Source organism: Ailuropoda melanoleuca, chromosome 8, assembly GCF_002007445.2.
Source record: "Ailuropoda melanoleuca isolate Jingjing chromosome 8, ASM200744v2, whole genome shotgun sequence".
NCBI classification, from domain to species: Eukaryota; Metazoa; Chordata; class Mammalia; order Carnivora; family Ursidae; genus Ailuropoda; species Ailuropoda melanoleuca.
In genome coordinates, this window is record NC_048225.1 from 53,320,062 (window position 1) to 53,346,265 (window position 26,204).

Below are 26,204 nucleotides of genomic sequence, written 5' to 3' on the forward strand. Positions count from 1 at the left end.
CCGGCCCAGGGCGAGTTGGATGCAGTTGCCCGGGCAACGGGGCCGGCTCCCGGGGCCTAGCGGCGAGCGCGAGGCGGCGGCTGCCCCCGGCCGGAGCGGGCCCGGCCCCGGCCCGGGCTCCGGCTCCACCTCCGGCGCAGGTCCCGCGGACTCGGTGATGCGTCAGGACTACCGCGCCTGGAAGGTGCAGCGGCCCGAGCCGAGCTGCCGGCCGCGCAGCGAGTACCAGCCTTCCGACGCGCCCTTCGAGCGCGAGACCCAGTACCAGAAGGACTTCCGCGCCTGGCCGCTGCCGCGCCGCGGGGACCACCCGTGGATCCCCAAACCCATGCAGATCCCCGCGTCCTCCCAGGCTTCGGTGCCGATTCTCGGGGCGTCCAAGCGCCGGCCGCAGAGCCAGGAGCGCTGGCCCGCGCAGGCCGCCGCGGAGGCCCCGGAGCAGGAGGCGACCCCTGGCGGAGCGGGTGGCCCCGCAGCCGGAAAGCCCTCCGGTGGGGACGAGCGCGACACACGCAGGAAGCCCGGGCCCGCCTGGATGCTGCGTCGCGCCGAGGGGCAGGCGCCGGAGCAGATGCCTCTGCCGGCAGCCCAGGCCCCGATCCAGGCCGCGGGCCCCGAGGCGGGCAAGGGGCGTGCAGCGGCGGACGCCCTCAACAGGCAAATCCGCGAGGAGGTGGCGAGCGCGGCGGGCAGCTCCTACAGGTGAGACGCGGGCCGCCGCTCAGGCGACGGGGCGGGACTCCCTTACCTTTTTGCTGAGGCTGCGGGGGACTCATTGCCCGCACCGCGGGCCTCACACGCGGCCCCTCCCCTCCCAGACCACACCCTCTCCCCAGCCGCATCCCAGACACCCTGCCAGGGCGGACTTCTTTCTGCTCTTTCTTCCGTGAAGGCTGTGTGCACTATCCATTCCGGCCTGCCCAGGTGCTTCCCTTTACCATTTTGGCCGCTTTTCCCCCATCCCCGCCCCACCTCGGATCCCTGCCTGCTCAACAGAGACCGTTTGCAGTTTGTTCACAGGCTGTGCCATTCCGCCCCACCCACTTCGCCAGCAGTATCGGCCTGGATGCCGCCCCTCGCTGGTTCAGCCGTTGCCTCCCCGCCATGGTGCTTCCCCGTAGGGCCGCGTCCTCCTAGAAGAAGAATGCTTTCTCAGTGGCCAATCCCCTCCTCCCAAGCCCAGTTCACTTGGCCTTTCATTCTTCCCTCCATCTCTCAGTCCCTGGGAGACATCCAAGCACCACACCCTTTTCTTGATTCCCTGCAGGGCTCTTAACAGATCACCTTCCTCCTTGCACCAACAGGCTTTGGAGTCAGATTCCTTCCTCCTTTTAGTAGCTGTGACACACTGAGCACATTTCTTAACCTTTCTGGGCCTCAGGTTCTTACGTGTGAGATGCGATTGACAATAAATTGTTCTTTTAGAATTGCTTTCCGTTTATTAAATATTAATATTGAACATATTTGTGGGCACCTACTATATGCCAGGCACTGCACCAGACATTGTGAGGATTACATGAGATGGCCAAGGAGGAGAATTATGCCTGGCACATAGTAGGTGATGGGAGGGTCTTAGTGCCATTACAGTCTGGTGCATGATATCTCATTATACTGATTTCCACTTCCTAGATACCTCCAGCCTTCTCCCCTAGTGATGCATGTCCTTTCTCCTCTCCCTTTATGTTCTCCAGTTGTGTTGCTCATTCTTTTACCACCAAGACCCCCCTCTTTAGCACATCTAAATTCCCCATAAATGAATGCCTTCCAGAAAGCGCATATCCATTTTCTCTCTCTCCCTCCCTCCCTCTTCCCTTCCCTCTCCCTCTCTCCATCCTTCTAGAATTCTCCCTGTGCTGCAGCCTCAGCCCTTCCAACTTGCTTTCTCACCCTTTGTGAAATACCAGTATGTATTTCTCAATACTTAGCTCTCCATCCTCCCCTTATGTTTCAACCCAGATCAAGCAGCTAAGAGATCTCTTTTGACTCTGAACATGTAACATTGGGCTTTAGGGTCTCCGGGGAAGCAGATGTGCAAGATGAATAATCCAGCTAGAGAGGTTCGAAATGTGGCTTATGGGGTCCTTCGTCAATGCCACAGCCAGTTGCCTGCTAACTGCAGGAGACTGTGGTTGGGAGGACTGCAGAGTAAGTGTCTTTTGCCAAGACCCTGTATGTAGCCTCATATCAGACTGATGTCTTTCTCCAGTGAACGTAACAACCACTCCCTCATACGCTGAGGGAAGCATAGCAGAGGTAGATATCCTCTCTTTTTAAGATAAAATTCATCTTTCTCCCAGGTTTAAACTCTGGAAGGCATTTCTCAATGAGAAGGGGCAGCTAACATTTGGCTCCTACTCCATCTACCCGAATTCTACCGCCCACTTGGTATTTCTCTCTTCATTTATTGTTATCAAGACCACAGTGGTCCCCTAGGAATGCACGACTTTTTTTTATGGCTTTGGGTCGGGCAAGATCCTTTTCCTTGGTTCAGAGCCATCGGGAGTGGAATTTTCACGATATCTTTATGCTACTCCCAAGGGAGGACCAAAAAGAAAAGAAGGAAGCAAATAAGCAAGGGGCATAAAAAACAAAGCCAAGATGTGGTTTTGTGATTCTGCCATGGCTTTCTTGTTTATAAGGCAGGCCCTACTTCATTCCCAGAGAACCCTAAGATTGGCCCAACACCACAGATTTCTGATCTGGCCTCTGCATCTTCCTACTCCCATTCTATTACCCTGGCAGGTGGAACCTTAACACCCACCAGGCAGGAAACTACCCCTCCTCACCTCCAGAGAGACGATACCAATCAAGAGAGATCCCAAATTCTCAAATCTCCTTTGGTGATCCTACTCGGTTTATGTTTCCAAGTCAGTAGGACTTCCTTTGTCCATGAAAAATTGGCTAGACAGTCAGGGGATCTCTTCAGATACAACTCACTCCAAATTTATTGGCTTGCACCTTTGTTGCATATGGCCCCTTCCCCCAAAACACCACCTGAACTGTACAGTAAGCATGTCAGCCTTTACAGTTAGAATTATACTCATACTGCGAGTGATGGGATTGAGTGGGGGAAGGCTCTGCTGTTGCAGCTGGTGAGAATGATTATTTTTAGTGGCTATCAGAACTCCACCAACCTGTCAAAAAAAAAAAAAATCTCTGAGCACCTCAAAAGAATTTTTTTTTTCTCATTTGGGTCTTCTGTAAAATTTAATTATGCATGTGGCCTTGGGGCCAGCAGTTCCATTTTGCTGTATAATCAGAAGGGTTTGGAAGCATTAAGAGAATGAGTGTTGCTAAGAGACATCAATTTCTTTAATGGACAATTTAAGTGCATGACAAAGTTGGTGTGAAATTTAACATTGTTTTTTTTGTTTCAGAAGAAAAATAACCAATAATAGGGAAATGCACTTTGGGTGAAAGTAAACATGAAGAAATAAGATAATCAATTAATCAAATATCCCATAAAGAAAAAAATGCCTGGAAATTGTAGACTTATCTGGAACATTGATTGATTTTCCTTCCCTATTGTCTCACATTCTTTTCTTTGCTATGGTTCCGAATATCTCCTGAATCTAAGTGTGCCCCATGGCTGGTATAGATGAGTCTTACTTTGCCTTATTAGAAGCCAGGTTGGGTTCCATTTCAAAGAAAATTTGATTTACAAACCCTTTTCTTCTGCCACTCTACATAAATCATGGTGGCTTACACCATGATGACTGGTTCATCTCATGGGCTTTCCAAGTGACATCTGTCACATGACATCGATGCAAGCGGTTGGCTTAAATAGAGAAAGGACGCACAATCCATCAGCTTGACATATTGGCGTATAATGTAAAATATACATTCAGCATGCAGAGACATTTACATACTCGTTAGTTTTTCTCCTACAATATATAGTCAGTACATCATATCAAATGTCCTTTGAAGCGATGATTTTGAGAAACCTTTCCAATTTGACAGTTCATCTAATTCATGACATATCCACACTAGCCTGGCATTTTTGCATTAAGTGCTATCTCAGATATCTTTCATTATTCACGATCATGAAGTTGATTCATTTTTAGTACACTCATTTTACATAGAGGATGTTATAAAATTGAGAAGCATATCTCTGTTACCACTTTTAACATTAAGAATGGGTTTTGCTGGGCAGCCACTTGTGACTTTAGACCTAGCATTCTCAATTAGAAAAGCGATGAGTCATGAGGAGGGGATTAAAATTCCCCTCTCAGTCAGTCCCATTGCCCCAGCCATCAGTTAATAGGGATAGATGGGGTGGCAGGTGCCCCCCATAGAAATGCTAATGAGAAACTTCTCCTGAAAGAAATCAGCTGAGGCACCAGGAGGTAGAATTAATAAACCAGAGGCAAACTATTTGACAAATGAGAGCAGTAACAAGGAAACCGGAAAGAAAAGGAGCCCTTCGTATCTGTCCTACAGTCTTCCAGGAAGGTTAGAGAGAGGCCCGTCTGACGTGGCTTCTGCTGGCAGAACCACCCCATGCCTCTAGAGCAACTGCCCACTTGCCTAATTTCTACCTGGGCAAGTCTCAGCGATACTTCAAGGCCAATCTCAGATACTGAATATTTAAGGATACCTTCCAGGTTCTGCCATTCAGAACGAATTTTTCTTGTATTCCCTTTTTATATCCTGTACACTCCCGTTGTCTGCCTGATTATAAGATACTTTTGTCTATAGCTGCCTTCTCCACCAGATCACAAACACTGGAACAGAAGGGCTGTATTTTGTTCGTCTCTGTATCTCTCGCAGTGTAACATTGTGCCCAGGTGCCATATAGGTTTGCAGAATCCAGTAGAATTTTTAGTTTGGTGAAAATTTTACTCACCTACACATTGGTTCATTTCGTTCCGTTTTATTTAGCTGGATTTATTTCAGAAAATGACCATGTATCAGATAGGATGCTGGGGATGCCAGAGGAATAAGTTATAACCTTTATGTAAGGAAGTTATGCCTGCCTTAATCAAGGTAAAGTCCATTCTCTACTAGATTAGCCCTAGAAGTAAATGTTCAGATGAGGACGGGCAGCAAACCTTCACCCAGGGCAATGATCCTCAGCCTTGACTGCACATTGGAATCACTGGAGAGCTTTAAAAATGCTGACGCATAGGCGCCTTGCCCAGAAATTCTGATCTAATTGGTCTGGGATGTGGCCTGAGCATCTGAATATTTCAAAAACAGTCCCAGGCGATTCTCATGTGCAATTCAGGTTATGTCCTACCTCCCTAAGGCAAGGGTTCTCAAAATTTAGTACACCTAAGAATCATCTGGCAAGTTTTTTAAAATGCAGATTCCCAGGCCCCATCCTCAGGCATGAGGATTCAGTAGATTTAAAGTAGAGCCTAAGAAACTACATTTTAACACGTCTAGGTAATTTCGATGCAGGTGAAGGTCAAGCTTTACTTGGGAAAGTACTGCTTGGAGAAATTGGCTGTCCCTAAGGTATTGAGTTTTCCTGTCTGCAAAAACAGTGTTGGTTGCCATTATTTAAGTCTTTTATGTCCTTCGCTTACATTTTGTAATTTCCTGCACAGGAGTCTCTCTCTCTCTCATACACACACACACACATACACGCACATCTTTAAGTTTTATTGTTTAATATTTAAATCTTTAGTAATCTAACTGGATCTTAACTTTATGTATGAAGTGGGGTAGGGATCCAATTTTCTTTTTTGTCTTATGAAAGCTCATTTATCCCCAAAGTGCAACTTTTCCTCACTAGTATCTCCATGATCTCCTCTATTATGTAAGGGTCATATATGCTTGGATATATTTTTGGGATCTCTGTTCTATTCCTTTATTCTAAGTTGATGCCACACTGTCATCTTTTCTTTTTGTCTAAGATATTTCCAATTATTTTTCCTATTGTGAAGAGTATATTTTATTACATTTTCTAATTTTTTTTGTTCATATGTATTAATTTTTGTATGTTGATCTTGTATTGAGCAACCTTATCACACTCTCTAATTAGTTTTGTCTGCAGTCTCCCTTGGACTGTCTGCGGAGATAATGTATGTTTTTAGCAAATACCAATTTATTGTCTTCCTTTCCAATATTTATATGTCCTTTTTGTGTACGTGTACCACTGCATTGGTGAGGACATAAGGTGTAGTTTTGATAGTAGGTGCTAATAGGTATCTTTGTCTTGGGATGTGGAAAGGCTTCTTAAGTTTTATCATTAAGCCTGAGGTTTGCTCTGTGTTTCTGTGAGAAAGCTTCATATCAGGTTAAAAAACTTATCTCTTTATCCTAATTTTCTAAGGCTTTCTAAAAATGTGGATGGGTATTGAATTTTGTTGAGTGCTTTTTCTGCATCAGCTGAGATGATCACGTGGTCTTTCTTTTTGAATCCATTACTAGAGTATTCTGGTATTGAACCATCTTTGCATTCCTGAGATAAATCTTACTTGTATAAAAATGTATTTTATGATGTTGAATTTGGTTCGCTGTTTTTATTTGAAATGTTTGTATATATATTTATATCATACCCAAAGAGGAAGTAGAGAAAATTAACCATCGGAGTATGGAGCACTGAGGGATATAAGTATTTGGGGGGTACTGACAGCAGAAGGAATAGCCATGAAAAAGACAAAGAAGGAGTGATCAGAGGGGGAAATCAGAACAGAGACATATCACAGTAACCACATACAATATCTAACTCAGCAATGCTTTATGCCTCTTTGGAATTTTTTACTGAGGAGTTACTGTGTGCAAAACATTTTGCTAGATCATGGGTTGACCTTGTGCAGTTAACTCTCAGATATAATGTTGACTGAGACTAACCCATAAAGAGGAAAGGAGATAAGATATAGGCAATTCTTGGTTGCTCTCTTAGGGGAAAAAAAAAGGGCACCTACTGCATATATGAACTTTAAAAGAAAACTCAAGCCAGTGATAGTTCTAGATCTATAATCACTAAGAATCGCTCAATTTCCCAAACACAAAACTAAAATACTCCAGTAAACGTCCACTAAGATGTTCACTAAAAATGCTAGTTTTCACCATTTGAAATAATAACAGTAGCTAATTGGGTGCCTACTATGTGCCTGGCAGGCTGCTAGAAATCTTAGATGCATTTTCTCTTACAGTCTTTATAGTAGCCCTGCAGAAATGGTACTATTACTTCCCTGTTAGAGCTTAGGACCTACAGGGCCCCTTGTCTGCCTTTAGCTTTTTACACTCTGAACACATAGACTTTGTCTAATGCTATTTCTCAATACATGCCATGTCCTCCATGTCATATTAACATGTATTGTCTCAACTCAGTTTCAATCCAGCAAACATTGATTAGTGTCTGCTCTGCATCGGGGCTCATTCTTAGGATGACAAAGCAGTCCTCGCTCTTGAAAGGCTTATGTGTATTAGGCAGAGACAAGTGTGCTGAAAAGTACTCTAATAAAACGTCTATGCCGGCTATGGTGGGGCACAGAGGAGAGGGAGGTTGAGTCTACTTGATTTGAAGGCTGTTAGCAAAAGGGGTCAGGAGAGAGGGGACTGGCAGGCCGGATCTTCAAAGAGGAGTGGACATTGTGGGGAAGGGATCAGTCTGAGTAAATGTACGTGAAGAGAAATTGTAAGCAGTTCTGTGCAGGCAGCATTTAGCGGTCTCCCGGGATGACGATAGAATGGTAAAGGTAGACCAGGTGGGTAGGCTGGGCCAGCTCCTTTGTCCTATAAGAAAGAGAAGAAGCAGGGTTAGGTTTTGGGTTTTGGAAAAGGTGACTTTGAGCGGGGGGGAAGGATGGATTGGAGGAGATTAGGCTGGGGGCATGGAGTTCGGGAAGAAGTTGTAGCCTGGGTGAGAGATGATGAAGACCTCCAGCAAGGAATGTCACCGAGCATTGACTGGATAGAATACAGTATGGTGTGGCTAACTGAAAGCAGGTCCAGAGGCAAAGAGAAGAGTCTGGGACGTTTCCCAGATTTTATGCTTTGGATGTCTGGGGAAACAATCATCCACTGAGCTAGATAACACAGTTTTGAAGAGATGTTCCGTAGAAAATGAAAATAGAAAATCCGCCCTGCTGGTAAGGGTATAAATTGGTACAATCACTTTTATAAAACTTTTCAGTATTATCTACCCAAGTTAAACATATGTTTTACTCTAAGACCCAGCAACAGTCCCCTTGAATATATACCCAACAGAAACAAGGACAAAAGAATTGTACAAGAATGTATATAGCAGCTTTATTAATGATAGCTAAAAAGAAAAAAACAACCCGAATGTCCATCAACAATGGGATAAATTGTGGTATATTCATATAATGGGATATCATGTGGCAGGATATGGTAGGGAGAATAAAGCTCCCCCCCAACCCCCCACCCTAGGATGTCCACATCCTAATTCCTGGAACATGGGAATGTGCTATGTTACAGCACACAAGGGACTTCACAGATGTCATTAAGTTAAGCATCTTGAGGTGGGGTGAGTATCCTGGATTATGGGCCCACTGTAATCCCAGAGATTTTTATAAGTGAAAGAGTCAATGTCACCACGGTACAGTGTGATAAAGACTTGGCGAGACGTTGCTGGCTTCAAAGACGGAAGAGGGGACATGAGCCAAGGAATGCAGGCAGCTGCGAAGAAACTGGAGAAGGCAAGGAAAGGGCTTCTCTCCTGGAGCCTTCAGAAGGAAAACCTTCCTTCTGCTGACACCTTGACTTTGGCCAGCGAGACCCCTTACAGACTTTTTAACTTAGAACTAGAAGACAATACATTTGCATTGTTTTAAGCCATTCAGTTTGTGGTAACTCATTTCAGCAGCAATAGAAAACTAATACACAGAGTTTCTCAGTCTTGGCTCTACTGACATTTTGGGCCGGATAAGTCTTTGTTGTGAGGAACTGTCCTGTGCATTGCGGCATCCCTGGCCTCTATCCGCTCCATGCCGTAGCATCCCCCACTGCACCCTTGCCCTTGCTAAGTTGTGATCATCAAAAATGTTTCCAGAGGGGCGCCTGGGTAGCTCAGTCATTAAGTGTCTGCCTTCGGTTCAGGGCGTGATCCCGGAGTCCTGGGATCCAGCCCCGCATCAGGCTCCTCCGCTGGGAGCCTGCTTCTTCCTCTCCCACTCCCCCTGCTTGTATTCCCTCTCTCACTGTCTCTCTCTCTCTCTGTCAAATAAATAAATACAATCTTAAAAAAAAATGTTTCCAGACATTGCCAAAAGACCCCTGCAGGAGGAAAATTTGCCCCTGGTGAGAACCACCATTGTTTGAAAAGTAAAATTACTGCAATACTCTATAATAAGGATCTATCCCAGAGCCAGGATGATGGATGAAAGGAATAGATGCAAATACACTTATTATTTATATGGATTTCAAAAACAGGCCAAAGGAATTGATGGTGGTGGAAATCAGAATAGTGGTGGTCTCTGGGGTGGGGTGGGTAATTGAGAAGGAGCACAAGAGAACCTTCTGAGATACTGGAATTGTTCTTATCTTCGTCTGAGTGCTGGTTATGTGGATCTAGACATGCCAACAAGTAAGGTTTATGGACTTTATTCTGTGTATGTCATACCGCAACCAAAAATTAAAAAACAAATTACAAACCAAGTGAATGGAGATCTAGGTTTGACGCTCAAGAGAAAAGGCAGAACAGAAAAGACCGGGACATGGAGCTGGCAGTGAGGGTCCTATGCACAGGCATCAGGTTGGGTGGGGAATAAAGAGGATGAGAAGAAGAGGATGTTGGGACCGGGGCCCAACCAGCACTGATACAGCAGGGACAGGCAGAAGAGGAGCCAGGTGAGGACAGGCCCTTGGTGTCTATGTGGAGTGAGAGCACAGGCCCCACCTTTGTCCCCACTGCCCACCTCCCCTGCCGCCGGCCTCTCTGTTCCCTGCAGGAGTGTGTATATAAAACATCATAGTACTGTTCCCTGTCCTCAGTGTCCTAGCGTAGTCCATGGCCAACGTGTACGTGTTTCCAAACTGAATGAAGAGGCTTCTGTAGGACCATGCCCGGTGTAACCTCTTTTGGTGGGAAAATTGGGCCCAGGCCCCAAGCCACAAAGTGCACTGTAAGTGCCTCCTTGAAACACCGCCTCCTCCACTGTGCTGTTCCCGGCGGCCACTGTCGATTTCGTGCAGTGACTTCAACAAGTTGGCCCATGTCGTGGCATATCCTGAAGTGCACTTTTACAATCTTCTTAGCCCCTAACAACCGTTCTCTCTTAGACCATCACGACAGGCAAAAGATAGGCAAGGGCAGAATGCAAAGGAGCAGAATGTTGGAACAGAGACATTTGTTGAGTTTCAACCTCACTTCCTGAGTGTTTCCTCTGTGCCAATTGCTTTAACATATCTTTTTATTTAGACTCATAATGACCTTTCAAAGTGGACATATCTGTCTTGAAAGATGAACAGGAGGGTCAGGGAGGTCTGGCGGCTGATATCACACAACCAGTCAACGGCTGAGGGGGCCCAGGAGCCTGTTTCTCCTCTTCCCGGCCTACTACTGTGTCTTACCTGCGTCACTCAAGCGGACACCTGCCACGTGCCCCGGTGTGATGCCCTTCCTAGGGGGCTGCTGCATGCGCCTTGCCCTTCGTGCTGTCTTTTTGGCTCCCACTCTCCTAAGCCCATGCCATCCTCCTCCATCAACTTGTTTCTGCAGAGGGAGAGGGTTGCCCGTCTCACTATTCCTTATCCTGAGCTCTCCGCGGATTCCCTTCCCCTCCAGAGCAAGGCCCAGCGCCTCGGGCTGCTGTCAAGGCTTTCCAGGATCGGACTACCTGGTGTTTCCAGCATTTTTGCCCACTGCTCCCCACACTCACCTGATGCTTTTTCCTGGGGCTTCTCAGTTCTGGTTGTACATTACAATCATGGGGGCCCCCGCAGGTGATCGAGCCAAATCGCAGTCTGAGCTGGGCCTTGACAAGCCCTACATGTAACTATGGCTGGATTTTGCTCACAGTTTTCCCTCCTGCCCTCCTTGCATCTTCCTTCTAAATCCCTCCTATCCTTCAGAGCTTTCAGTCCATTGTGAAAAAGGCTTATACTGTAAAAGCAGGGAATTAGGTTGGATTTATTTGATCATAATATCATCATAATAATGCAGTGGGCTTAATATTATTTTTATTCCGAGTTCAACGCAGCATCTTCAGAGCATGCAAAGGCTGGGGCTATGGGCTATGAGGATTTCAGGTGCAGAGCACATGATCCCCGCTCACAGGAGCTTGCCATCTTGTAAGGCAGGTAACGTGGATGCAAGCGTCTAAAGCACCAGGCAGGGCCTGCTGAGGGTTAAAATCAGGGGCCAGAGATCTCTAGGGCCACAACATGGGCTGGTTAGTTTTGTTGGAAGATTCGTGGATGGGATGGTGGAATGAGTGCTGGGAGGTGTCCTGGAGTCCTGTGAAAGATTTGCTGACCATTAAAACTGGGTTCAAATCATTTCTCTGTAACTTAAAAATCTAGGTGACCTTAGAAAGTCTTTAGTTTTCTCATCAGTAAAATGAAGATAATTGCCCAGTAATGACTTCAGAGTCATGATGAAGATGGGGGGAGATAACACTTTCCCCCAGCGCACACTCATTGCACTTAAGTGCTGGCCACGTTTATTGTTATCATTGGGAGAATGGAATAGAGTCGGTTACCAATGAAAGTATTTCAGTTATTCACTCAGCAAACATCTGTCACATCTTGCATCAGGCACTATGCTTGGGACTTGGGGATACAGAAATGAATTGCACATATTACCTGTCCTAAAAAGAGCCCTAGCGAGAGAAACATATTAAGAAAATTAGAGTATTAGTAATATGTGCAATAGTAGAAATATGGACAAGATATTGAGGGGATATAGAGGAAAGGGGGGGTCTGCCTTCATCTGAAGCAGGGACCACCTCCTGAAGGAGGTGTACCTGTGCAGCGTGTCAAAAGCGTGGAGTTAGTTCCATCGGGAAGGCAAGAGGTTAGGAGCTATAAATTCCTTCCAGCAGGTCTTTAACAGTGAGCGAAGAACAAAGGAGGCCACTTAAGAGTACAATACTTACTAGTAATTTCAGCTCCTCTCAGATGTCTAGCTTTATCTTGGGACTCGTGTTCAAATTCTGCTCATTTGTTAATGTATGACTTTGGGCAAGTTACTTAACCTCTCTTTTCTGATTTTGTTTCCTCAGTGGTAAGATAGAATCAATAATATCTACCTTGAAAAGTTTTGAAAGACTAAATATTCCATTAAGTTTGTGACTTATGACTCTCTTGCCCATCTTTTTTTTTTAAGATTTTATTTATGATGTATGTATTTATTTATTTATTTGAGAGAGAGAGAGAACATGCGAGCACACGAGCAGGGAGGGGGGCCAAGGGAGAGGAAGAAGCAGACTCCCTGCTGAGCTGGGAGCCGAACAGGGGGCTTGACGTAGGGCTCAACATGGGGCTCGATCCCAGGACCCTGGGATCATGACCTGAGCTGAAGGCAGACACTTAACCAACTGAGCCACCCAAGTGCCCTTCTCACCTGTCTGATTTACCATTGTATTCCCAGCACCAAGCTCAGTGTGTGGTTTTTGAAGATGCTTAATAGATATTAATTGAACAAATGAAGAGTGATGTATGTACACTACTTAGCATAGTACCCAGCGCATAGTAAGCACTCAACGAAAGGCAGCTATTCTCATTATCATCATCCTAAGTGGGTTTGAGTACCACTCAGCTAATATAAAGAGATAATTTTGCCCTTCTGTGTGCACACATTCTGAATTTCTGGGAAGAGAACCATGAAATGCTCAAATAAAAGATTTTCTGTGTCTATTTTTGAATCTGACTTGAAGGATCAGAGAAGACTTCAGAAGGGAGGGTAGCATCTGAGCTGGATCTTGAAGGATCAGTCTGATTTCAGTAGGCAAAATAATCAGGCAGGCAGGGAGGTGGCACATTCCAGGCAGAAGGGACAGCTGGAGCATGGAGAGCTGGACATGCTTTTGGGGAATCACAGATATTCAGACATGACAAGTGTTCCAAGTGTGAGGAGTGACATAGCAGGAGATGGGTAGGGAAAGTTCTAGAGCAGTGACCGGCAAACTTTCTGTAAAGGGATAGATAATATATATTTTAGGCTCGGCCAGCCCTTATATGTTATATACCAAGAAAGAACAAATTTCCCAAAAGTTTTAGTGTTGAAATTCAAAATATAATAATAATAATTGAATACAATATTTTGTAATATAGGGCTACTAATGAGAAAGAATGGATTTTTTTTAGGGGAATAACATTTGCTGAAATGAGGTTCAAAATTAGTGGTCCCATTCATCATATTGCTTACAAATATTTATCTACAAAAACCTTTCTTAGCTTATGGCTGAATAGAACCAGGTAGAGGGCCGGTTTTGGCTCATGGACTACAGTTTACCAATCCCTGATCTGTATTATCATTTTTTTTAAGATTTATTTATTTATTTGAGAAAGAGAGAGAGCGCATGTGAGGGATGGAGGAATGGATGGGAAGGGAGAGAATCCTCAAGCAGACTCCCCACTGAGCGTGGAGCCCAACGTGCCCAACGTGACCCAGGTCTCGATCCCAGGACCCTGAGATCATGACCTGAGTTAAAATCAATGTTGGCCGCTTAGCTGACTGAGCCAGCCACGCTCCCTCTGATCTGTATTATTGAGGACAGAGCACCGTGCTATCAAGTTTCAGACTCTGTGTTTAAGTGTCAAATAGCGTTCTGACCAGAGTGCCTGAGAATACTTGATTTGACTGTTCCTTATTAAGTACATCATTTATTCCTCCCAAGTGACATAGTCACTCTCTTGTTTCCTTACAACTGAGAAGCAACAGGGCACTGATATATGTGAGAGTCTCTTTGTCTTCATATATAATGGGTAACCAACCCGTCTCTCTTAGCAACCAAGGATACAAGGTACAGGAGTCACCATTGTGAAATCATATCAGTCTCTGGCTGCTATGACCATTTCATGTGGGGTTCTCCTGGGAGCTGGAACAAGACTCTTGGGAAAAAAAATAGATAAGGAATAAGTGCTATTAAAATGTGCATGGGGACAAATTCCCTTGCTTCGGATTAAGCACCTAGGAAAAGCACAGAAGAGACCCCTACCATGGGAGGATTGTGGTGACAACTGAAAGATGCTCTGCTCCGGCACGACTCCAAGGGCGGGCTGTGAACTGGAGAAAGTCTCTGTGATTCCAGCTGCTGAGAGTCTAACCTTTTCACACCATTCTCTGGGGAGCCTTTTAGCACATCATACTCGTCCCAGCCCAATCTCCATTTCTCGGAAGGTGATACTTCCTAAATCTACCTTAATCTCTATCTAGATGGAGGAATTTGGAGAAAGAGCATGACTCTGTTAATAAATCAATTCAATTCAATTCAATTCATATTTGTTGAGTACTTCCTAGGAATAAGACACTTAGCTCGGCTCTGGTGAAGTTATCTCAAGTCTCTGAGCCTGAATTTCCTCCTCAAGAAAGTGGGGCAATAGTATACCTGTCATAGGTCGCATGGATGTGTACACGTGTTATAAATCATTAGGTCCTTGCAGTCGACATTTTAAATATTAATACTCAGAAGTAAACATGGAATCTGACTGCACACCAGTTAGACAGATTGGTCACTCAGGGGACAGGCTGCGAACTAATTCGGATTAGAGCTCTGAACCAGATAGATGCGGTTCACCACGGAGTGAGCGGTAGAATGACAGATACGGTGTTAAGCAGGCATTCCAGCCGCTGATTATTAAATACAGTTGTGCTGGATTTTAGGCAGGGAAAGTCGAAAGTGCTAGGAGAGCATTTAATGGGAGGCGACAGGCCTCACCTGGACCAGGAGCTGCAGCGGTCATCTGAGGAGGTGGTGTTTGAGCTGAGCCCTGGGGGGTGAAGGTGAGCCTTGATGCCTGCCGGGCCTCCTGTGCGACTGGCTCAAGCCCCTCTTTCTGGCTTCATTTCCTGGCCTGTCACTAATGAGTTGGCCCAGTCCCCTCTGGAGGCCTTCCCGGCTAAGGAACCACATTCCAAGATCCTCTTAAACACCCAAGTGCACGATGCCAAAGTGCCCTGTCCTGAGGCTTGCTGTAGAGAGCACAGGGCAGAGGAGAGAGCACGACTGTGACGGGAAACTCTGATGACATTGAAGGGTTAGCTCGTGGCCAAGGATTTGGTTTCATCCAGTTGGTACTGCTCTCATTCCCTCCTAAGTATCAGACGCTATCTTGTCTGAGAAATCTTCAAAGCATTTTCTCTTTTCTTTTTTTTTCCTTAGGACTTTAAAAAATACACTACAATGAATAGTGTAGCACCCATATTCTCACTACCCAGAATTTTAAAAATTAACATTTTATTATACTTACAGGTTTTTTTTGTGTGTCAAAACATTTTTTTCTTTCATAGTAAAGTTCTCTCTGCCCACCCGATCCAGACCCATCCTGCTCTTCCCGCTGCCCCCAGGAGGCTACCGCTCATGACTTTGGGGTGCATATCTCTTTATCCATAAACTACAAAAGGCATTACTCTATGTGTGTGTTTATTTTTTTATATAGTATTTGATGACTTTTTAAAAAGGGTTTTTATGTATTTATTTTTTTAATAATCTCTACACCCAATGTGGGGCTTGAACTCATGACCCAAGACCCCAGTCACATGCTCCACCAACTGAGCCTGCCAGGTGTCCCTGTGTTTACTTAGATGACATCTAACACTGTGTATCATTCTGCGACTTTATTTTTTTCACCCAACATCATATATCCTGAAAAAATACAACCAAGCCGGCATAAACACCCACTTATTTATAATTCCTTCTTTTCAATGGCTGTATAACCTGCCAGCATTGAATATATCACTTATTATTAATCTTACTCTATTTACATTAGGTTTTCTTAATTTTTGACTATCAAAAATGATGCTGCAGTGAGTATCCTTATCCGTGTCTCTCTGTGAATATATTTAAGAGTTAGAAGTGAAATTGTTGGATCTTAGGTTATACACATTTTACTAGATATTGGAAAATTGCTCCTTTTACTGGCTGGACTCATTTATACTTCAAGGAATTGTGTAAAAGGTATCCTTTTTTCTTATGTCAGCATTTAAAATTTTCCCCATTTCATGGTGTGAAAATGGTCATTGTTTAATTCATATTTCCCTGCTTTTCAGTGAAATTCAGAAGCTTTCTGTGTGTTTCTCAAAACCTGCAATTCCTCTTCTGTGGACTGCACATTCTCACCCCGCGCCTGGAGTCCTATGACGTGTGATCTCATTTTTATTGACGTACACTGATATTGACGACTAATCTTCTTTTCCGAGGCTTGGCTTTCTCCTCCATTTACACAGGGTCTTTGTCACATGGAAATTCTTCATTTTAATGTATTCGCCATGTTCAGTCCTTGCCTGTGTGGTTTGTGCCTTTTATTTCTAATTTCAGAAAGACTTCACTCCCAAAGCAATAGACACAGTCTTTTACATTTTCTTCTGATAGGTTCAAGGTTTATTTTTCGCACTGAGGTTTATAGTATATCTGGAACGCGTTTTCATGGATATGATTGTGGGGTAGGAATCTATTTCCATGTTCTTCTATGTGGAAAGCCAACGATCCCAAATTGATTTGTTTGACAGGCCATTCATTCCCGCTGACTTGAAAAGTTCCCCATCTCTGATAGCAAGTCCCCTCACTTGTGTGGGTCCGTTTTGGGGTTCTCTATGTTGTTGCATTGACCTATTTGTACATTCCTAACAAATACTACACTTAACCTAATTATAATGGCCCTGTGATGTGTTGATTTTTAACGGGGCAAGTCTCTCTCTTGGTTGCTCTTTTTCAGAGTTGTCTTGGTCTTACTTAGACACTTACCCTCCCATATTTACTTTGGACTTGGTTTCAACTACTACAAAAATTACTATTGAGATGTGGACTAGACTTGGGTTAAAATTACAGGTTAATCTGAAACTTGACATTTGTGTAATATTGAGTCTTTCTGTGTATAAACAAGGTATGTCATTCTGTTTACGGAGGTTTTCTTTTATGTCCTTCAAAAAGTCTTTTCTCTTTGCACTTTCCTAGACGTTTTCTAGATTCTGTGGCTATTGTGAGTGAGATTTTTTTTGTTCCCTTTCCTAATTGGTTGTGGGTGATGTGTAGGAACAACACGGACTGCTGTATATTTTACCTAGTGCCTGTACACGTGATCAATCCCATTGTTAATTCTAATATTCTTTTTTCAGAAATTTCTTGGATTTTCTATTCACCATGATTTTCCTTTGTTCCTTCTTTGATCCATTTCAGCCATTTATTGAGTTGATTAAATATTTCTCTTTCCCTTCTGTGTAGAAGTTATCCATTCTATTTCCAGTTTTTTGTTGGGTGGTTGGTTTTTTGGTGGCTATCCTTATTTTTTAATCTGTAGATCTGACGTACGGTTTCAGGTTGGTCCAACTTTACCTCTGATCGCCCCTCCAGCTTCCATGTTCTTGTCTTATAGTTTCGCTCAGCTTTGCTTTATAAGTCCTCTAATTTACAAATAATTAGTGATAAAAGTTTTATGTCCAATGTTTATTTAGATTTGCTTCAGTATTCAGTAATATTTTGCTCACCACTGCTTTTTGAATCCCTCCCTTGCTTTCTGGAAGTCTGCCCTTCGTCTGACATATCTTTAATCTCGCCCTCATACTTTAGTGACAGCTAGCTGAGGGAGGAATTCTAGGTAGACATTAGTTTTCTCTTAGCACTTTAAAAATATCACTCCACTATCTTCTGGCCCTGTTGTTGCCTGTGGGGAATCTACTATAATGTAAACTGCTTGGATGAGTACCCAGCAGGTAATGAAAGTATCCCAAGTATTATCGGCAGCCGTTACCGTTGTGGCAGTAGAAATAATAGGAACGGCTTTGGGTACATTCTATCCTGTCTTCCCAACTCTGTCCTGTAGGTACTGTTCTCTGAGGCTCAGAGAGGTTGGATGCCTTTTCCAGTGTTACACAGCTAACAGCTGAAGGCATCGTTTACACCCCTGAATAGACCACCTAAAGCCTGTTTCTCCCTCTCCCTAGATCACACTGCCCCTATTATAATAATGGTTTGGACACTGTTGGAAACCAGAGCCTGGGAGGAGTACTTGCCAAGGCCACCAGTGGGAGACTGGGGGACAAGGGCCTGGGTACTCACGCTCTGCACCTCCATGCACTTCCAGAACAAGCTGGGAGGAAAGCTCGGGACAGCGTAGGGGTCTTGGGAGGGTCCTCAAAGACAGAAAATTAATGTATAGTCAAATAGTCATTCTTATAGTTAGGAATTCTGGTTTTCCAGGGTGTTGAAAATATAAGACCGTCATATATAGAACCCTCCTGGGGAGGGGCTGCTTTTGCCATCCTCCACCCATCCGTTCTTGGATTCAGCAAAGAAGGCACTCAAGTTACTGGCACGTGAGTGTGGTTCTGACATAAATGTTGGCTGATATTTTTGTTTGTATCGAGGAGAAGGTGAAAGGGAAGCAGTGACGGTGCCTGAAGACGTGTCACAACTTCACTCATTAGCGAATGCCGTGAGCGCTTTCGCTCAATCCGATAATCGTTTTGAGAACTGGAAAAATAGTTGTGCGGTTTTGTTGTGCTGCCTACAAGCTCACAGCTACAGACACGACACGCTTTTAAGCGTGATGTGCACCATGAACATTGTGCTCCATTACTTGTTGAGTCTGAACAGCCAAGAAAACAGTAAGCCGAGGGTTGGTCTGCAGCATTTGCTGATTTCCCTGGTGGCGGTACTCCCGCCGTGGCCGATTCCAAGCTGCCACGCGCCGCCCCTACCATGGAGCTGGGAGGAGCTGTGCGAAGCCACCAGTATGTGGCGTTCCCATCCGGTGGGTGCGATAGACCTAAGTCACCTCAAGAGCATAGGTGATGGTGACATGTGGTAAAATAATTAGAAAGTGATGTTTTGAGCATTTGTTACCTTTATTTTTGATATAATTTAATTTATATTTATATAATTACATTTTTATAGTGGCTGTGCTTAACAACTGGCTCAGAAAATTAAATCCCTGGGGCGCCTGGGTGGCACAGCGGTTAAGCGTCTGCCTTCAGCTCAGGGCGTGATCCCGGCGTTGTGGGATCGAGCCCCACATCAGGCTCCTCCGCTATGAGCCTGCTTCTTCCTCTCCTACTCCCCCTGCTTGTGTTCCCTCTCTCGCTGGCTGTCTCCATCTCTGTCAAATAAATAAATAAAATCTTTAAAGAAAAAAAAAGAAAGAAAGAAAATTAAATCCCTGGCTCTCTGAAGACAGTATGAGCTGGCTCCAGCACACGATTGACATCTAAAATAGAGATGGAAATCTGAAGGACGGAGAAATCTTCTGAAGGACTGATGTTTGAGCAGGGTTCTGAGGGCTGAGTAGAAGTCTGCTGCGTAAACTGGAAGGAGGCATCTCAGGCAGATGGAACAGAATGAGGGAAGGGAGATCCCAGGGCTTCTGAGGAACATGGGTAGAAAGTAGGGGAAGGCCAGAGAAGTAGGGCAGAGTTCATTCATGTAGGGTCTTGTGGACCCCTTCTCCCAAAAGCTCCAGGGAACCACTAAAAGATGTTAAACAAGAGAATGAGCGATCGGATTGCATTCTCAGGAGACCTTCTGGCATCTGGGAGGTGAGAGGTTTGGAGAGGGCCAAGGCGGGAAGTGGGGCAGGCCGTGATGCTGTGGTGGTCAGCAAGGTGCCCGGTCGTGGAGGTCCAGTGGTCAGGGAAGTATTCCAAACACCCAGAACAGCATGTGCAAAGGCCTGAGGTGTGAGAAACAAAACCAAACACAGGAAGCAGGGATGGTATGGGAGGCCCGGGCATAGACTTCCCGCCAGGGAATGGCGGGGCTGTGACTGGAAATCTGGGCGCTGCTGACACGGTGTCAAGGACTCCCATGCCAGTGGGTGTGTTGGATGTAGTCCTGTTTATGGAGTGCACGGGCAGGAAGTGGGGTCAGTGTGCTTCATTCTCTGAACCAAACCATTGAATAATTGCGACGTCCTTTGACTTACCTAATGGGCTTTCAGCAGGTAAGTGTCATCTGAACTAGTCTCTGAGAGGTTGACCATCTAGGTTCTTGTTACTCAAAGTGTGGTCCATGCCCTTGCCCCATCACCTGCCCTTGGGAGTGAATCAGGTATGCAGATGCTACCTTGGACATACTGAGTCACACTGCATTTTAACAAAACGTGCCGGGCCCCCTACAGTCTGAGAACCCCTGAGCTAGGGCAGGCTTTCTCTCAAGAGGCCCAGACCACCTGCACTGGAATCACATGGAGTGCGTATTTAAGGTGCCAATTCCTCAGCCCCATCCCAGACTCCTGGGTCCTGCCCAGACCTTCTGAATGTGAATTTCTAAGGTCTGGCCCAGAACTGGAAATCTCAGTATGTTTCAGAGATCGTCCGTATGTACATCAACGGTCCACACTCATTCCAAAAAGACTTGGCCCAAATAATCATGTTTGAATTGGGTCAGAAAAACTGAACTCTTTAAACTGTCCTGGTAAATTATTTCCTTCCCTTTCTGTGCAAAGCACTTTGTAGGTCATCGTCTGCCAGATAGTAGGTGCTCAATAAATGTTAGCAATGGGTGTTGTATTTGTTATATTTGAAATGTCATGAGTTCCTTGTCAAGGCCAGAAGCAAGTAGGATCTAGGGAAAGGGGTGTGTGTGTGTGTGTGTGTGTATGTGCACACGCGCACACAGTGTGTTGGGATGGGGGTGAGCAGAAGGATGCAGGGTACTGGATAACTCAGATGTCCTCTCAGCCTGTTCCCCGCCCAGTGCCAACGGCCATCTGCTCTAAGCAGCCGCCTGTCTGGGAATCGGGGGTATCCATGGGAACCAGTACGGAGGTTGCCAAGAGGATTCCATGGCCACCAGCCAGAGGGGAGAGTGGAAATCAAGTGGAACCGAAAGTGACAGACTTGTGTGTGTTCAGTGGAGGGGGAGGTGGTCAGCTGTGAGAGCAAGGCTGGGGTCTGAGCACAGCCAGGCGCCCAGAGGGAAACTGCAAACAGCTCTGATGTGCACAGCTGTGCCCAGGACGGTCACTCAAGGCTGTCTGAAGAGGAGTATTTCTCTCTCCCCTTCCTCCCTCCTCCCTCCCTCCCCCCTTCTTCCTTCCCTCCCTCCTTTACTAGGAAATTTAGTTGTTGTTTTTTTTAAAGTACAATTTGTAAACAAATAAAAATGACAATGGCAGTCACCTCACATCCCACCACTCGTATGCAGATGCTGTAATTTTGGTGTTAGTTCATCTTTTTCTCTCTTCGTATTTTTATAAGGTTGAAATCGTGCATTTCCAGTTCTGTATTTTGCTTTCCAAGAAGTTCTTTTGAGTAATTTAGCTTTGAAATTTAGCTTTGAGGGAAAAAGCACGGGATTTGGAGTGAGGTGCCAGCTGCATTCACATCCCAGATCTGCCTGGTTAAAAACTGATGGCTGAGGCCAAAGTGACAAATTGATTCAAAATGGATATTCCCGAGTGGGTGCTGTGGCGCCATGATAGCTAGCAGGGCCGTTTTACTTTTGAATTGGGTATTTCTTATGTATTTAAGCCACATTGATAAAGCCTGTGTATAAAGAAAAAAAAAATACTCCCAGCAGGAAGAAAAGAATAAGGAATTGTCTTGCTTAGGTACTTCTGAAAAGAGCATTAAGCTTTAAAATGCTGTATTGACCCTAGAATGTGATACGATGGGGTAGGAGATGTGTATCTGGATTATATCTCCTTCTTTTACTTGGGCCTGTCGTGCTCCTCACCCCAAGAGCACTTGAGCACTTGTGCCCCAGGGGCAGGTGCCACACCTCACGTGACCAGTCGCCTTCGAGGGCAAAGTGAATCTCACCTGCTCAAATGTGCAACCCTGCCGGTGAGACCCCGGTGCCACTTCGATCAGTGTGTCTCAGGAATTCTCCAAAGTGGGCCCGTTCAAGACACTGTGAGTAGCTGAGCTTACTTTATTCGATGTGTTTCCACCCTTTTAAATATTTCTGTCCTTTTAAGTATTTATCTATGAGTCGGTGTTCTGTGTGATGGGATGTGAAACATGTGGGCAAGCAAAACAGAAAGATGGATGGAGCTGCAGGTCGCTTGTGAGACAGGAGAGAGCAAGGGGCCAGGAGTCCAGAAAGATTTCGATTCTTCCATTTCCTGCTCTGAAGCCCACTTCTGGGTGCCTGTGAGCAGACCACAAACTGCCCTTTTCAGTGTTTATCTGTGCGTCAGTACCGCTGTTTTCATGGCAAATGAGAAGGCTGCAACCGCCTCTTGTTCCTTTCAGTGTCAGTAAACGCTTTCCTTGCAGGATTGAAAGGAGCCCGTGGTAACCCACCACTCCGCATTGCCCCCCATTCCCTTTTACACTTGGCCTGGGAGAAACAACAGACGTTTGGGGGCAACTTGAAAATGGACTACAAATTCTAACCACCTAAGGGAATAAAATCACCAATAGATCTAAACTTGACTTTTAAAATTAACTCAACAAATATTTTTTGAACGCCCACAGCGAACCCTATAGTGAGTTAATTTAGTAGTTGTTCAGAGCAAAAGCATTTGTCCTCAGGTCACTTCTAGTTGAGGATAGGAGACTGCTTTAAAAATGCAGGCTTTACTTTTATTCGGGCATGGTAAGGCACCAGACCAAGAGATGACCGCCGTTGAGAAGATCGTTCATTCTCTGGAGGAGGGGCAGCCTACACCGCCGTGCCAGGTCACATGGGGAAGCACCAGGGTTGGTCTGGAGGTGGAAGGAGCAAGGGGACACGTGGGCAAGAGCCCTCATTGTGGTTTTCCGAGGAAGAAGTGCGTCAGGCAGGGGAAGCAGGCTAAGCAGGTGTAGGATTGGCTCGTTTGAGTAGTTCGGTGGCCTCTGGGGCACAGAGGCCATCCATAGCTGTCTGGTGCTAGGGATGATGAGGCGGGAGGAGAGTGGCCCCAGTGTGAGAGCACAATAAAGGCGGTGTTTGCGGTCTGGGCAGCGGCTCGGTTGGGTTTGCATATGAAAGGCACGTTTACTACCCCTAGGAATGGCTAGCCCGGGGTGGGGGTGGAGAGCTGCATCCCCAGATGCCAAAACACCAGAAGAAAAAGACAGGCTTAATACAGAGGCAAGGCAGGTGCTTAATTGTAGCATTGCATTAAGTGGAAGGCTGTAAGTAACGAAAGAGAAGCACACTTCGGGTGTTAAGGGGAAGAGATTATTTCGAGAATACTTACTCTGACAAAGGCTTAATGGAAGAAATGGCTTTTCAGCAGGGCGGGGGTTGGGGGGAGTGTCCAAGCTCCTACCCCTCCTTGGCAAGTTGCCCACCCTGGGCCAATTGTTTAAACCCTCTGAATAATGTCTATTCTGCTTCTATCGCAAAGTTGTTATGCAGATCGAGTAAATACCTCAGTGTTCGTCTGGCCGTGCACAGCGCGGACCGGTATGAGAACCGTGGTGTTAGTTCTGGGACCCAGAATCACACTGCGAGGGAGGGTGAGCCCCAGGAGGCTGCATTTTAACAAGCGCCTCACTCCCAGCGGAGGAGAGCCTTAGGAACCCTGAAGTTGGAGACCAGCCCGGAGACACAATGCTAGGCACATTCTAGAATCTAGAGGAGAAAGTCCTATGCATCTGTAAAGAGGGTTCTATGTACTTATTACAGCGGTAGCTTTCACCCGCCGTCTCTCAGACAGGTCAGCCCCTTGGACCAGAATTGTGTTTGCGTTGCCTGCCTCGCGGCATGTCTGCCCAGCCAGACGTTACACACACAGCAAGAGAGAGCACCCGAAGCCCGGCCTCCAGCGGCTCTAGACGTCTGAGGCCAGCTGCGCGGGGAGGCTAACGTTGCCCACGTTCCGTGGGCCTCGGGATGAGCGCAGCCGAGGAGCCAGGCATCGCTCTGCGAGCAGCCTCCCCTCACAGCCCGGCCTCCAGTGCAGCTGTGCCATTTCGAATTCCATGTTTATCCACAGGCGTTTCTATTTTTACCTCACATTTCTAAAAATACGAACCGACAGACTAACCAGAAGTGATTTTGGCACTTTCAAGGGAAAATAGATGGGTAAGAATTATTGAATAATTGCTAAGCCCTCCAGCCTTGCCTAATTGGGTTTTTGGCAGACAGATGCCGTAGGAACTGATGGTGACTGAAAGTGGTCAAAGGAGGGTACAGGCTCGTGAGCACGCTTGTTTGACCTTGGGGTGGATGTGTTCAGTCCTCGCAGAAGACCCACGAGGTACATCGTTCCCGTCTTGCTTTCACGAAGTGAGGCTCAGGCATCATCAGGCACCTGCCCCCGGCTTTGTGGGAAGGAAGGTGTGGATGGGCCTTCAGAGGGCTGTGATTTCAGAGTCCCCATGCTTTCCCAGCCAAGACTGCCTCCGAGAAGATGCTGGATCCCCAGGGTGGGGTTCAAAGGCATGCTTCTCGCTAATTACTTTTATAAAACCCTGATGACACATCTCAGTTTATGAACCAAAAAACTTTCCCGTTGCTGACTTTCCCAGAGATGATTCTTTTCAGATCTCTGACATAACAACCCAAATCGCGGCTGCTGGTTTTGCTCCACATTTTCCTTCCCACTCCCCCGCCCCCCAGTAATTACGCAGCAATTATTATGTGGGTAATTGCCTCATTAGTAATTTGGTGTGAGAAAGCTCGGTGAAAGAATAATGAAAGGGCGTCTCTTTAAAGCTACAAGATTACAAATACAGTTTTAATAGCCCTGAAACCCTCATTAAAAGAAAAGGGAGAACTTCTCCTGCACAATATTTTGGAAAGTGTTAGCATTTCTCTTAATCAATCCATGTTCCTCTAAAGAGCCCAAGTTTCCCTGTGGTCTGAGAGCCCAATCCTCAGTGAGTGAAGGCACTCTGAACGTTCTAGTGAGAAGGGCAGCAGCAATAACCCTGACTACCAGCCCTACAGGCCCTGCCACCACCCTGCCCGTGGGGGAGAGGGAGAAACGTGGGGGAGGGCCATAGAAAAGGAAAAGACACGCGCCCTGACAAAGGGACTAATGTCCCGGACATTGGTCCCCGGCACCCGCCCTGCATATTCCCTTCTGCGGAAACCAGCTCAGAGGCTCTTGGGGGCCAAGGTCCTGCTTGGGCCTGCCTGGCCTGGCTCTCGGCATGGGGACTGGAGAAATGTGAGTCAGGGCTCCTCAGTGTCATAGGCCTGGCCACCCACCGTTTGGCTTCACTGGCTGCCGTCCACCCCGAATGTTCCCTACCGTCCAGGACTCTGACCACAGCCACTCTTTGGGATCTTTGTGGAGTTTGCTTTCCCCCTTTGGGCCATGAAAAGCTGTGGCTGCCATCTTTGGTGAACTCTTGACATCAAGATTCAACTCATGTCCTCCCCTACATTCCTGCCCTCTCTCACGCAGGTAGAATAAATCTTCTCGTTTATTTGCCCTGAGCACTTTTTACATACTTCCTGTGTGGCGTGACTGGAGCGTTCAGCAAGTATCTTTACTCAGAGTCTCTTCCGCCTGGCCTGGTGACAGGGACACAGCTACTGTAGCCCGTTCCACGGTCATCCTTCATCTGGATCATTCAAGCAGCCTCCCAGCTGGCCTCCCTGCATCCTTGCTCCTCACCTCCTAAAACGAAAGGCAAATCGTGCCGCTCAGCACGAGGTGAGTGCCCAAATCCTGCAGGGGCTGTGCATCTCACATAAAACGAAATGCAATCTCTCACTCTGCTGTGCAGTGCCCTACCCCACCCATCCTCGCTCCTCTGATCTTATCTCCCACCCCCCACCCCCCCTGCCCCTGGTCAGCTCCAATCCAGTGAGGTTGGCCTTTGTCCTCACACACACTTCTTGCCTCAGGGTCTTAGCTTTCGGCCTGGAGAACTCCTTCCCCAGCTGTCCACCAGGCTCACCTCTTTCAGGTCTCTGCTCCAATGTCACTTCATCAGAGAGGCTGCCCTTGACCCTAGGTAACACAGCACACATATACATCCGTATCAGCACAAGTGACCCTCTGTCATCTTTTTTTTTTTTTTGAACATTAGGGTTCTCTAAAGATTTTATTTATTTATTCGACAGAGATAGAGACAGCCAGCGAGAGGGAACACAAGCAGGGGGAGTGGGAGAGGAAGAAGCAGGCTCATAGCGGAGGAGCCTGATGTGGGGGCTCGATCCCACAACGCCAGGATCACGCCCTGAGCCGAAGGCAGACGCTTAACCGCTGTGCCACCCAGGCGCCCCAACCCTCTGTCA

The 26,204-nt window shown here is 46.2% G+C and overlaps 1 protein-coding gene across 1 annotated transcript in view; it reads left to right on the forward strand.

The window, feature by feature from the left end:
* Nucleotides 1-26,204, forward strand: part of MAP6 (microtubule associated protein 6) — a 70,276-nt gene that overhangs the window by 1,210 nt on the left and 42,862 nt on the right. Inside the window, 2 exon segments of the mRNA XM_034666318.1 lie at nt 1-48; nt 50-702. The exon segment at nt 1-48 is cut by the window's left edge and continues 43 nt beyond it. Coding sequence (XP_034522209.1) covers nt 1-48; nt 50-702 — 701 coding nt within the window.